At 46.9% G+C, this 13,885-nt stretch overlaps 1 protein-coding gene across 2 annotated transcripts in view; it reads right to left on the minus strand.

The window, feature by feature from the left end:
• KIF9 (kinesin family member 9) overlaps positions 1 to 10,133 on the minus strand; it is a 28,421-nt gene extending 18,288 nt beyond the window's left edge. Inside the window, exons 1-11 of one of the 2 annotated variants that reach the window (XM_074157063.1) lie at positions 10,038 to 10,133; positions 9,269 to 9,434; positions 9,031 to 9,137; positions 8,178 to 8,402; positions 7,192 to 7,275; positions 6,980 to 7,072; positions 6,172 to 6,319; positions 5,230 to 5,294; positions 2,269 to 2,346; positions 906 to 974; positions 354 to 458 (exon numbers count right to left, since the gene is read on the minus strand). In XM_074157063.1, the coding sequence (XP_074013164.1) occupies positions 354 to 458; positions 906 to 974; positions 2,269 to 2,346; positions 5,230 to 5,294; positions 6,172 to 6,319; positions 6,980 to 7,072; positions 7,192 to 7,275; positions 8,178 to 8,402; positions 9,031 to 9,137; positions 9,269 to 9,434; positions 10,038 to 10,133 (1,236 nt within the window). Of the gene's footprint in view, positions 1 to 349; positions 459 to 905; positions 975 to 2,268; positions 2,347 to 5,229; positions 5,295 to 6,171; positions 6,320 to 6,979; positions 7,073 to 7,191; positions 7,276 to 8,177; positions 8,403 to 9,030; positions 9,138 to 9,268; positions 9,435 to 10,037 lie in introns of both variants that reach the window. The other variant, XM_074157064.1, reaches the window with a different exon arrangement.
• Between the last annotated feature and the right edge of the window lie 3,752 nt (positions 10,134 to 13,885).

Here is a 13,885-nt window from a genome sequence, read left to right on the forward strand (position 1 = left end):
GGACTTTGAGAGAAGATAACCATCCAGTTCCAACCCCCTGCAATGGGCAGGGACACCGCCCAGCAAACCAGGTTGCACAAAGCCCCGTCCAACCTTTAAATTCTTTAAAAAGGTTCCGAATAGATGAATTCAAAGAATTTCAGGACTGAGGAAAAGTCTCCTCAAGCTTCCAAAAAAAGCAAAAATGGAATGAAAACAAAGACACAGCCCTTAAGATGCAAAAAAAAAAATAAATAATAATCACAATTCTGTAGCACTTTTAGGGTTAAAGACAGCCTCTTCAGAAGACTTCATCATCACTTCTGTCTTGGAGTAAAATGGGATGGAATCAGTATTTAAGTCCTTTTACTTACATCAATTTCATCAATGTCTCCTTGTAGGTATTTATGGACTTGAGACTTAATCTCTGCTATCTGGACGTTGGTCAGAGGGTCGTAAGTCACCAAAGAACGATTTATCTGAGAAAAAAGGTGAACAGTTGAGTATCAGTGACCACAAAAAGCTAAGAAAGTACTGACATTGCTCTATTGTTCGCAGAGAAGCCTTAGGTTTAATTTCTGATTGGGATTTCTCATTGTCTGGGTGGACAGGTCTTGGGAGCATGCTGAAAGCAATGCATTTCCCTTCACATTTCAACCAAAGAAGAGGAGGGCTTCAAGAGCTTGAAAGAAACATCTAGGGGTGGGGATTGAAGCTACACCACAGCACTAGATGATCTTTAAGGTCCCTTCCAACTCTAACCATTCTATGATTCTATGATTCTGAGCTTGGCCTAAACCCCAAAAGACAGTGCTAGAAGCAGAGGGGAGAATACAATCACGTTGGACATTGAATTAACTGCAAAATAAAGATCGTGACAAAGCCTTATTTAGGTCCCATCTAAGACGGCGCAGCCTGTTCCTTACCAAGCTGTTGTGCGTGGCCAGTTCCTGCTTCAGAAGAAAAATCTCCTTCTCCAAAGCTTTTACTGTCCCCTAGGAGGGAAAAAAAAAAAAAAAAAGGGTGACCAAATCATTAAACACTACTGGAGGAAAAAAACTGCTGAAAAGCAGCATTGAACCGGGTGCTAGAGAACATCACAGCAGTGCACCAGCTGCCCAGGGCTTTGCTGTCAGGTTTGCATGGGTGAAGCTGCAGAGTCTGGCAATGGCTTTGCCTTTGATTAGCTTCCAGCAAGAAGGCTTCTGTTGTGCCCTGGGGGCTACCGCCTGCAGAGCCAGCCCAAGCCACCAGAAGAAGGGCCACCTGGTTTTTAATTTGATGCTTTCCTGATCTGGCTACTGTAAGGACCATCAAGTTCTGGACTATGAGGTATTATCCTGAAAGCCAAGAAGTATGAGGGTCTCCACTCTGACCCTTACTGAGTTCTGACATAATAGAGGAGGGAGTCTCCTGCAGTGTATTTGGTTGGATTTCTCCATAACATGGAACATCTTCAAGGATTCACTATTTAGAATGTGTTTCCAGAAAGGTGTGGGGATTCAGTGAGAATTAGACACTGAGCTGCTTTTTAAGCAACCCGTTGAGCATCAAAGCACAATAGCTTCCCTTAAAAACGACTCTTGGGGCTATTCTTTTCCGCTCCCCGCATCTCAACAAAAAGGAAAGGGACTGAAAAGGAAAAGAGCTGCTTCTGGAAGCTGTTGGAGGAAACTCCCCAGCTGTTTCTCCATTTGCCAGTGAAATACAGCAGGGTCCTCACACACCACGTGTTACGGATCATTCTAAACTTGTTCTTTGGGCTATCGGTAATTCACAGAGGATTTACTGCTGCCAGCTCTGTTTCAGCTGCAAAAGTGCACTCAGGACATCTAAAATACTGTGATCATTTTCTTTAAATTATTTCCTTGTTTAGAGAAGTTTTCTATTTGTGGCAAAAATGTTTCGTTACCAGCAGCAACGGGGATAATTCTGTGTAAAGCTGGAGGTAGGACTGGAGATGATTTCCCCACGTACCAGGGGAGGAGACCACCACAAAAAGTCACTGTTAAGAGGTGAATCTTATCACAAAAATTAAAGAATCCAACATATGCAGTTGAAAGACTTACCACGTGACTGCGTATTCAAGGTAACTTTAATTAAATACCAATGTAAATAATTGAATACTAATCCATTTTATCATATACCTCAAGTCAGCAAGTGTCAGCTTGGCTGACGAGTGGTAATTCATTAAACTCCCAAATTCCCCTCTGGTTTTTAAGGTCATTACCCTAAATATTAATGAACCTTGAGCAAATATGCCGTCTTCCATTCCCCTCCTCTACGTACCTCTCGGTCGTACGTCTCGTTGATGACTGGCTCTGTTGTGATCCATTTCATTCTGGTAGCAAAACGAAGAGAAGACAACTGAAAAACATGGGTTTTAAGTAACTGAAAGAGAGATTGGCAAGGATGTAATTTTCATCATCTGTTCCTACTTAATCATCTCAGATCCCAGCGTGCAGAAATACAAAAGCTATTCAACTGCAGGGAGCAGTAGAGGATTTCTCATTCCTCTGCGATTAACCAGCTTCGGATCATCTCTTTTGTCTTTTCTGTTCTGCAGTTGGGCAGCTCTTTGTGTGCGAGCTGTGACGGCAAAAACACCCACTCCCGTTTCCGAGCAAAATAACGCATCCTAAAAACTCCAAATCTCACATCAAGGGCCTTCAAGCGCAATTCCTGCAGTTGCGGTATCTCGAGAGTAAGCCCCCACAAGGCTGAACATCCTCCTTCGGATGTAAAGTATTTCAGCTGCCTCCTCAGTAATATTACAAGTTTCTAGGTGCTATTGGAACACACGGAGATCACGGAATGACGGAATTGTCAGAGTTGGAAGGGACCTCTAGAGATCATCCAGTCCAACTCCCCTGCTAAAGCAGGGTTGCCCAGAGCACATCACTCAGGACTGCATCCAGGAGGGTCTTGAAGATCTCCAGAGAAGGGGACTCCACACCCTCCCTGGGCAGCCTGTTCCAGGGCTCTGGCACCCTCACCGGAAAGAAGTTTCTCCTCATATTTGAATGGAACTTCCCATGTTCCAGCTTGTGCCCGTTGCCCCTCTTCCTATCGCTGGAAACCACTGAAAAGAGTCTGGCTCCATCCTCCTCCAACCCACCCTTTAGGTACTTGTAAACGTAGATAAGGTCTCCCCTCAGCCTTCTCTTCTCCAGGCTAAAGAGCCCCAGCTCTTTGAGCCTTTCCTCATAAGGGGGATGCTCCAATCCCTCCATCATCTTAGTTGCCCTACGCTGGACTCTCTCCAGCAGTTCCCTGTCTCTCTTGAACTGGGGAGCCCAGAACTGGACGCAGTGCTCCAGATGGGGCCTCACCAGTGCAGAGCAGAGGGGGAGAATGACCTTCCTCGACCTACTGACCACACTCTTCCCTACACAGCCCAGGATTCCATTGGCCCTCTTGGTGACAAGGGCACATTGCTGGCTCATGGATAATTTACTATCTACCAGGACCCCCAGATCCTTCTCCTCAGAACTGCTTTCCAGCAGGTCCACCCCTAACCTATATTGGTGCCTGGGGTTCTTCCTCCCCAGGTGCAGGACCCTACACTTACCCTTGTAGAACCTCATTAGGTTCTTCTCTGCCCAGCTCTCCAGCCTGTCCAGGTCACGCTGGGTGGTAGCACAGCCCTCTGGAGTGTCAGCCAGCCCTCCCGGTTTCATAAAAACAACTCTGCCTTGAAGACAACTGCCCACCAAGTGTCTGTGCTTTTACATTTTTTGGCCACGGAAAACTTTCTCGGCAAAGAGCAAAGTGGTTCCCTCCTCTGTGTTACAGATGTGGCTGTTGATCCGGTTCACGCAGTGAGATTTTCACCCATTTCATTATTTCACGGGTTAAAAAAACCCTTACTTTTGGGAGGTTACTCCTGATTCCTGAACCAGCTGAAAAGCCAGATGTGAACGGCTGCAATTCATAGATTCATAGATTCATAGATTGGTCCAGGCCGGAAGGGACCTCCAAAGGTCATCTAGTCCGACCTCCCCGCAGTCAGCAGGGACACCCCCAACTAGACCAGGTTGCCCAGGGCCTCGTCGAGCTTCACCTTGAATATCTCAAGGGAAGGGGCCTCAACCACCTCCCTGGGCAACCTGTTCCAGTGCTCCACCACCCTCAGAGTAAAGAACTTTTTCCTAATATCCAATCTAAATCTCTCCTTCTCCAACTTAAAACCATTGTCCCTCGTCCTGTCACTGCAGGCCTTTGTAAACAGACCCTCCCCAGCCTTCCTGTAGCCCCCCTCAGGGACTGGAAGGCCGCTATGAGGTCTCCCCGGAGCCTCCTCTTCTCCAGGCTGAACAACCCCAGCTCCCTCAGCCTGTCCTCATAGCAGAGGTGCTCCAGCCCCCTGATCATTTTGGTGGCCCTCCTCTGGACTCGCTCCATCAGGTCCATGTCCTTTCTATATTGAGGGCTCCAGACCTGCACACAGTACTCCAGGTGAGGTCTCACCAGAGCAGAGTAAAGTGGCAGAATCACCTCTCTGGATCTGCTGGCAACACTTCTTTTGATGCAGCCCAGGATGGGATTGGCCTTCTGGGCTGCGAGAGCACACTGCCTGCTCATGTCCAGCTTCTCCTCCATCAGCACCCCCAAGTCCCTTTCCTCAGGGCTGCTTTCTAACGCCTCATCCCCCAGGCTGTATTTATACTGAGGATTGTTTCAGCCCAGGTGCAGAATCCTGCACTTGTTTTTGTTGAACCTCATGAGGTTCAACTGGGCCCACCTCTCCAGCCTGTCCAGGTCCCTCTGAATGACATCCCGTCCCTCTGGCGTATCGACAACACCACACAGCTTGGTGTCATCTGCAAACTTGCTGATGGTGCTCTCAATCCCTCTATGTCTTTGATAAAAATGTTAAACAAAAATTCCATCGACCTCATTATGTGATGAACCATTCAAACACAGTGGTAGAGTTAAACCAAGAGTAATAATTAACACTATCCAGCGTGCTTAGACTTTAGCTCCTTGTGCCTCTTCTATTTCAAGCTCTTCTTTTCCCCTGGGCCGGTCACCACTCATCTGTTTGCATCACAAATCAGGCCAGGGAGAGCAATCTGTGTTCTGAGCCTTTGGAGATAAGACCATCCAATGTTTGCGAGGAATTAGGCAAGATGTTTCTCTGGGCCTCCTGCCACAGCCCTCCAGAGACTATTCTTTAAACCCAGCTACGGCCAATTGCAACAGGAGCAGGAACAAGGCTTTAATTCTGCAGAAATCAGTTCAACTTACAGTCTCTTCTACATGAACAGCTTCCCCACAGATATTTGTCACTAGGACAGTATTGCAGTTTCCCCCTGGGAAAAAAATAAAAAGCAAATAAATAAATTTAAAAAAGCAAATAATATAATTTGGGGGGGTTTGTTGTTTCATTTTCTGGAATGTATTACATTATGTGCTGACTAAAATAGAGAAAAAGAAGCAACAAAGAACACGGTTTGTAACTGTCCCTCTAAAGTCCCCCGTGGGTACAGAAACACAGCGGCACAGAAGGACTTAAGGATAAAGGCAAATCGTGTTTCTCGTGCGGTGATGATGCAGGAAGAAGGTGGGAATGCAAACCAGGAAAGCCGGAGCCAAGGATTTTAAAAGCCCTTGGCCTAAATCGAATAGCGGGGAACTTGGTGGGACACAATCGCTGCTTTTCCTAAAATCAACAAGACGAGACTTGTGCTCGGAACGCCCCAAACATCACTCTCATTTCTGGTGACTTCCGTTACTCCACACAAATGTCCACAGCCCATTTTTGGCTGCTTTCTCCTCCCAGGGCAGGGGGGGTGGAACAAGATGATCCTTAAGGTCCCTTCCAACCCAAACCATTCCATGATTCTATGTCTCCAGCCGGCTTTCCAAGAGCATAAGCCTTTCCTCTGGATTCACGATGCATCACAGCTTTGGGTTCATCATCTGCTAAAGCAGGAGCGCCTGAAAAGGTTTATAACAAGCCGGGATTTTTTTGGTGGTAGTTTTTTAAAATTATTCTAACTAAGGTTTTGTGAATTTCTACTGGTTTGATCCGTGTGGTTTTTATTTGATGAGGAAACACAGACATCCTTTGAACGATGATGAGTTCCACGTGTTTATACGTTACGATCTTAGGATTTAATAAGTTGATTGAACCAACGCTGTTTTCTAGGAAAAGTATTTGGGGCTGTTGAGACACCCGGCTCTTACCCAGCGAGTCCTTGAGAACGTGGGTGAGTTTGCTCTGCCGGAAAGGGATGTGGTCCCTCTTGGGATCAGCCAGGGCGACAACGATTTGCTCAAGGAAGGACAGAGACTTGTTGATGTACGTGGCTTCTTTCAGAACCTGCCCCTCAGACTGCAATGAAGACCAAAGAGAGCGTATTCCTCACTTGAGGGGACAACTCTGCTGGACTGCGAGGGGAGGGAGTTAATTCAGAACCAATAAATTCATGATCTGGAGCTTTCTTCAGTTGGAAAATGAGTTTTGAGACCTCAATTTTTCATTACAAGTCTACCAGGACCACTGGTTTTCCTTTCCAAAGGGTAAATTATACATTTGATGGGATTTCTATTCTGATCAACATAGAATGTGACACGGGACCTGAGGAACTTTCAGTTGTTGAGCCCTAATGCTCTAAGAAAATTTCAAGTTTGCCTGCTGGGACCAAAAGTGAGGGATTTGCACTGTCCCTCATGGAATGAAGAGGGAAATCAGGGGTTCTTTGTCTTAATGACTCTGGCCTTTTCTTCTGTGGAGAAATGATTAACTGAATTTGGCTCAGGTGGGAAGGCACATGCAGGACGGGAGTCACACAGACGTGCATTTAGAAATTACACGCAGCAGCAGCAAACAACTGAGAGCTCTCCGATGCCTTAGCGTGACTTACAACTGGTCCCAGTCTCTCCCATTTATCACTGGCTGAATTCTGTTGTGGGGAAAACCCATAATTTCATCCCCACCGTGTTGATTACTGGATTCTTCACCATGGACTGAAATATTTCTTCCAGTACTTACTCCAGTCTTGCTCAGTCTCTCTGAGCCCGCCAGATCTATTAAGTTGATTTTAGAGTTAACGCATTTGCCGTCTGAGAAAACCCTGAAACGAGACTGAAAGGGAAAAGAATATAAATTGTACTTAACAGCAGACAAAAGTGAAATACGGTAAAAAACAGATATTAAAGATCCTCAACCACTTGAGTCCGTAAAAAAAATGCTGGAGCTCTTACCTCAATATAAATAGTGAAGATGCAATGGGACCGGGATGAATTTTTGTTCAGTGTGTGCTCCGTTATCACTCTGTTGGTCTCGCCCTGCAAACGAAGGCAAAATTTGAGATGGTTGATGCAGAGGTTTTCAAACCTCTGCATTGGCAGAACAAAAGGAAAATAAGAAATCCACACAGTTAAATAAAAGGCGGCTCATTCCTCGCTCTGCAGAGCCTGTTGGTTAGAACAGTCAGAGCAGGACCTCACCGTATTCACCTTATTTTCTTACTCAAAGGCCTCTCAAAGCATTTCACGCTGCGGTTGGTAAAGGTCACTGTTTACTGTAAAAATGCCTTTTACCGGAGACCGCATAATCTGCATTTTCACTTTCAGGATTCAGCTCACAGATGTGTGGCTTTTTGAGGAACAGTCGGACAAATCTTGTTCAGAGGCAAGACCTCCCTGGCTCTTTCAGTTTCCTGATGACTAGAAAACCAAAGAGCTCCCTCCCCAAGCTTCAAATGTCACCCAGAAAACTCACCCGTCTGTGACTGCCACGGATTTCTGATGCCAACTTACAGGAAAAGAAAGCAACACTGAAAATGATGTTGCAATTGCTTGTTGGGAGCACCAGTCTGTCACAGAGCTGGGAGGCAGAAAAGGAAATGGGAGGTTCTACAGAATCAAAACGCACTTGTCAACTGGCTTCACGGCCTGGGTCTCAAAGGACAATGACCTCTGGGAGCTGGAAAGTCAGTGACTGGTTCCACACTTTAAATCATAGAATGGTTTGGGTGGAAGGGACCTTAAAGATAATCTCGTTCCACCCCCCTGCCCTGGGCAGGGACACCTCCCACCAGACCACGTTGCTCCAAGCCCCCTCCAACCTGGCCTTGAACCCCTCCAGGGATGGGGCAGCCACAGCTTCTCTGGGCAACCTGGGCCAGGCTCTCACCACCCTCACAGCAAAGAAGTTCTTCCCCACATATCTAAGTCTCTCCTCTTGCCTCAAAAAAGAGATTTAGAGCATCTTCCTCATGGCTCACTGCGTGTACAGACAAGCCCTTGACATAAACACCCTGTGGACAATCCACTACAGCCATCTGCATGTCACTGGTCCCGTTGCTCGCCACGGTGGCCAGAAGGTCAAACAAGGTCTCGTTGTAGATTTCCAGGTAGGATATTCGGACAGTGACAAACGGATCAACAGAATGCGCAGCCGCTTTGAAGACCTACACAAAGGCAAAGAGTTTGTCAGTGCCGGCGCCCATTCACAAACAGAATTATTAGCTATTTCTGGCTTTCCAGAGAAGATATTTCTAACTTTTCAAGCAGCCGTAAGCGCCTCTGCGCGCGTGTAGCTGATTCTGCACTGTGGTGGCCTGAGGGCTGACAGGGCCAAGTCAACAGTTTAAATATGATTTCTCAACATGGTAGTTTTGAAAACACCACTTTGGAAGGCCTGCTGACATTTGGAAAGCGGCAAATTCTAGCTGATTTATGAGAAATAGCAGAATTAAAGAGGAACAACCTCTGCAAACGACAATAAAGCATAACTACAGAATTCTTCCCATGTTATTTTAGGTTGTATGTGTTATCTCAGCCCCATGCCACGCGTGGCTGTTGTCTTTGTGGGAGTGGAGAACGTTCTGCAGTATCACCGCCTAAAAATTAGCAGATCTGCCCCCTCAAAGCAGTGGTAAAATTGTGCCTCCAGACAGGGATGTGTCTGTGCAGCAACGGGACCCACAAACCAGCATGTTTCAAGCCAACACCACGCCAGTGCTCTGAAACGTCACCATTATACAAGAGAAGTCCTTGTTATTTCTTCCAGCCTCTTTTCCCACTCGGATCCAGTACCTGCTGGATGGCCCGGGGTATGATTCCTCGATGCTTGTACTCGGCAGTCGCTCCCGTCATCGTGTAAGTTTTACCAGCCCCCGTTTGCCCGTAGCACATTATCGTGCCTAGAAAAGAATGAAAAGCAAAAAGAATAAACTCGGGAGGGAACCTCTGCATTTCTCAGACGGAACATCAAAAGGATCTCTCCCTCAGATCAAATCTTATTGTCAACATAATAAAAATAGCAGCGAATTACCGTTATAGCCAATTAAAGCTTCGGACACCAATTTCTTAGCCACAGTCTCGTAAGCCAGCTCCTGGGAGGTGTTGTGAAGGACGCCATCCAGCCGAAAGGACCAGTCAGTCTGCCTGTTGTTTACAACTCCTTTCCTGGCATCTTTTTTGATGTATATGTCTATGCTCTGAAACCCAAAAAGAGATGAAGATCACTTCAATGAAGAGTTTCAGCAGTTATTGTCCAAAAAAAAAAAAACCCAAAACACAGAAGACCTGAAGGCAAGTAGAAAATGGAACACAAATAATAGTATTGTTTTACTGACCTGGATGGTATTTTCTGTTAATAGATATTTTAAAAAAAAACAGGAAATGTGGCTGAACTAATCTGTTTACCTTTCAGTGTATGATTTTGTATCTCGGGGAAATTATTAGTTAAGGAAGAGAAGGTGAAGAGAGGAACTTGCATCAGGGTGGATAGAAATAGGCTGTACCACAGGGAGACCTCTTAGGTTGGAACTGTGGTTCCCACCAGGAATTCCTCAAGGATCAGTCAGAATCCCAGTCCTTTGGAGGATTTTCTCTGGTGACTGCATCACAAGAAGTGTGTTTTCCACAGTCACACGTGCTGATACAAAACCACAAGCCACTGTCGGCGCAGAGAACAACAAGCAGGACCACACGAATGAACACGCAGCAAAACACTACGGAATGGAAGAATTCTGCATTTCTGCAGGAAAAACTGAAGCCAAATTCCAGACATTTCACACTTGCCATGTCCTTTCCTCTACCTTATTATCTGGCCCAAACTTGATCATATCTTGAGCAAAATCGGCTGTTGGCTTGACTCGCACAAACGTATGGACTCTCTTTTCCGCTGCATCCATTCTGACTAGAGAGGGGGAAAAAAAAGAGGAAAAATCAACAATGTTGCACTCCCTAAAATTAAACGTAATATTATTTGTTACAAAAAGGTGAGCTATAGAGTAGCCAAGTTTAAAAATAAAGGGTTGACAAGGGTAGACATTCCAAACCCGCCTGGACATGTTCCTGTGTAACCTGCTCTGGGTGGACCTGCTCTGGAAGGGGGTTTGGACCAACTGACCTCCAGAGGTCCCTTCCAACTCCATATCATTCTGGGATTCTGTGATACTGTGATTCTGTGATTCAGGCACATTAGCATTTGACAACACAGGCTTTTCTGCCTGTTAGCCTCGCAAAGCCAAAGAATGGCAGGAATATGAGATGGATATTCTTTTGTCTGGTGTTTTCTCTGGGTGAAGGCTTCTGTACCGTCAGTCCCCCAGCAGCCCTGCTGGTTTGTAACGTCAATTCACCCAGAACTTTGTTTCCAGCTTCAGAGGCTTTGAGTAAGACGTGTTATAGGTGACACCAAGCCTAAAGGAGCTCAAAGCACTTCAAAAGGCTGTGCAGTCAGTTGGTATGTCAATATTTCCAACACTCTGAGCAGCAATTACAGTGTTTACAATCTGTATCACACACTTCTCTCTGTAACCCCTTCTTTATACTGATATAAAAAATATTTTTAAGTTCCTAACGAACACCTGATTTTAAAGTTTCCAGAATAATAAAAAAAAAAAAAAAAAGTCATGTGCCTGACAACTCCTGGTGAAATTCTTCCATTTCTCTTCTGGTCAATGCGAATTGAGTAAGTCACTGGCAAGGGAAAGGAAGAAAATCCTTCTTCCTGTGAAGAAGGACTCGTGGGGTACATCCAGCTGCTAAAGCCCCACCTCAGAAACATGCACTGAGTATTTTTAAATCCCTGGAACACGCAGATCCTATATTTTCTCTCAAATGTTTCCTACAGACAGCCTGTGCTCAATAGTTGGGTAGTACCTAGCAACAACAACTGGTTTCAGACAAAATCTGTCGTATTTCTTGTATATTAAGTATTTTTAGATCTCTCCGTTACCTTATCTGCTGTGACTGCTTTAAAAAAAACCATAGAGGTATAAACCAACACCTCTCTTTATTTAAAACAGAGGTCAGCATTTGAATAACTACCTGCTAATGGTACTTCAGGTGCCTTCTCCTCTTCCCAGACTACGGCAGCGATGCCAACACAATGCCCGCCGTAGAATCCAACACGCTGCTAGGTGACCGTGACCATAATCTCTTCGCGTGGGAGACAGTCTTCAAATAAATGATCTGTGGAAAAGCACAGTGATAAAGAAGTGCACAGACATCACCACGAGGATTGCCTCTGAGTGACAGGCACAGAAAGCTGCCAAAAAAATCGGCCAGCGCTGCGTAAAGAAAGGCAGGACACGCACAGGTACGAGCGAAATGCAAAAAGACCCGGAGATTTAAAGTCGGAAATGCTGCTTATTGGGACTGTTAGAAATCTCAAAACTCTGCTACACAAATATAACGCAGTGATGGAGGGGAACATGCTTTATTTAGAATCGCAGAATCATTTAGATTGGAAAAGACACTTAAAATCATCGAGTCCAAACATTAAACTGATTTCTGCAGAGCTGCAGCAAGAAGCACAGCAGGAAAAAGGAGCAAGGGAAAAAAATTAGGCAAAAAATCTACTATGAATCAGATGGAGACCGAACAAATTCAGAACGACTGGAATTTTCCTCACTGCAACAATGCCCATCGCTAGGAGAAAGCAATTCCTCCTGGGAGTACTTACTAACGTTAGGAGATGGGAAGGAAACAGGGAAGAACCTCTCTGGCAGACTCCCAACCGACAGCGTGGAGACCAAAACCCCTCCAGCTCGTTAGCAACACCCCAAGCATCCAACAAATCTGATTATTAATTGGGTTTTTTTTTTTTTGGTCTTCAGTGGCTTTTTTTATTGAGGCACAGGGAAGAAAACTACATATTTATTAGTCAAGCAACCAAAAACCTCTCTGGCTGTTTCACCACTAAATCATCCTCCCCCAGTTCAAACAGCAAATGTTGAAAGGCCAAGAGCGAGACTGGCCATTACCTCCGCTCATCATTCAGCTTCTGTAACGTGAACCAAGCAAGAGCCACAAGTCACAACTTGGGCCGTTGGTTTTGAAGCTCTTTATGACAAGTGCCAAACCCCAAGCTCCTTGGTCTCTCCTCTTAGAGCAGCTGAAGCCAGCAGGACTCCCCCATTAGTCAATCTCAAGACTAACGGGCTATTTATGTTCGGAATGAACAGAAACACGGTTATCCCTGCAACGAAGGCAGATGCCGACATGTGTACGCAAAGATTAGTGCCAGAGGGAAATTTTAGATGGAGATTTTGGGGCTGATGGGCACCGAAACGTGCACCCAGAGCAGTGAAGTGCAGGCTTTGGTTCTGCCTGAGAGACCTGAGTTCATCCAGCGTGGACAGACAAAAGCTTGGGATAACCCATATAATCCCAGAATAGTTTGGGTGGGAAGGGACCTTTAAAGGCCACCCAGTTCCAACCCCCTGCCATGAGCAGGGATATATTCAACTAGATTAGGCTGCTCAGAGCCCCATCCAACCTGGGCTAGAATGTTTCCAGGGATGGGGCATCCACAAACTTTCTGGGCAACCTGGGCCAGGGTCTCACCACCCTCAGTGTGCAAAATTTCTTCCTTATATCAAGTCTAAATCTCCCCTCTTTTAGTTTAAAACCATTACCCCTTGTCCTAAACACAAAAGGTAAACCAGGGAGGCAAAGCTGCTTTGAGGGGGGTGTGGGGTGTGACTGTGAGGCTGCTTCTGGAATTCAAACTCCAGTGATGCTTTGAAAGTTGAATCCAGCCAGCTGGGCACCAAAAGTTGTGCCCCAGCAGCCCAGGCCACCTGCACGCCCAGGGTCACCCCTGCCCCAAGGAGAACAGGGGAGAGAACAGCCCCCAAATTACCTGCTGCTTTCCCAGCTGAGTGCAAACAAAGCAGAGAGTGCGGGATGTGGGGCAGTTGGTGCACGGTGGCTGAGGAGAGATGAAAGAAAAGGTGGGACAAGGGCATGAGGTTGGGGGGGGATAATGGGGAATACAGGGAATGCCATGGACAGCCATGCCCACAGCCCTGCTTGCTGGGGACATGGGCAAAGGAGGGTGATCTGAGAAGGGGCTGGGATGGAGGGGGGGCTGCGGGGACAGCAAAAGGATCATCCATGTTTGAGCAGAGCTCGGCAGGGAAGGAGACAGTGGGGGAGACAAGGCCTGAGGAGGGAAACAAGGTCTTGAGCGGGTCAGGCTGGGGGGCAGTGAGGCTTATGGAGATGCTGCCTGAGGTAGGGGGAAAAAAGCCTTGGGGGTGACACAAAGCCTTGAGGAGGGGACAAGACCTTGAGGAGGGGGACGAGCGCTTGAGGAGGGGGTGAAGAATTGAGGAGGGGGATGAGGCCTTGAGGAAGGGGACAAAGCCTTGAAAAGGGGGACGAAGCCTGTGGGGCCGATGCGGCCCGTGGGGACAACAGTGCCAGGGGAGGCGGGTGACAAGGCCCTGAGGAGGTGGCGACTCTTGGGGAGGGGGCAGCCCCCCCTTCACCTACCTGCGCCCCCTCCTCAGCCGGGCCCGGGCGAAGGGAGGCCTCGGCGGCCGGCGTAGGCTGTGTACGCCGTTGCCATGGCACCCGCCACTTCCGGTCTTTCCCGGAAGTGGCGGGAGGCGGAAGTGGGAGGGGGTGGAGGCCGCGCTACGGCGGCCGG

This window comes from Numenius arquata, chromosome 12 (genome assembly GCF_964106895.1).
Source record: "Numenius arquata chromosome 12, bNumArq3.hap1.1, whole genome shotgun sequence".
In the NCBI taxonomy this organism is placed as follows: Eukaryota; Metazoa; Chordata; class Aves; order Charadriiformes; family Scolopacidae; genus Numenius; species Numenius arquata.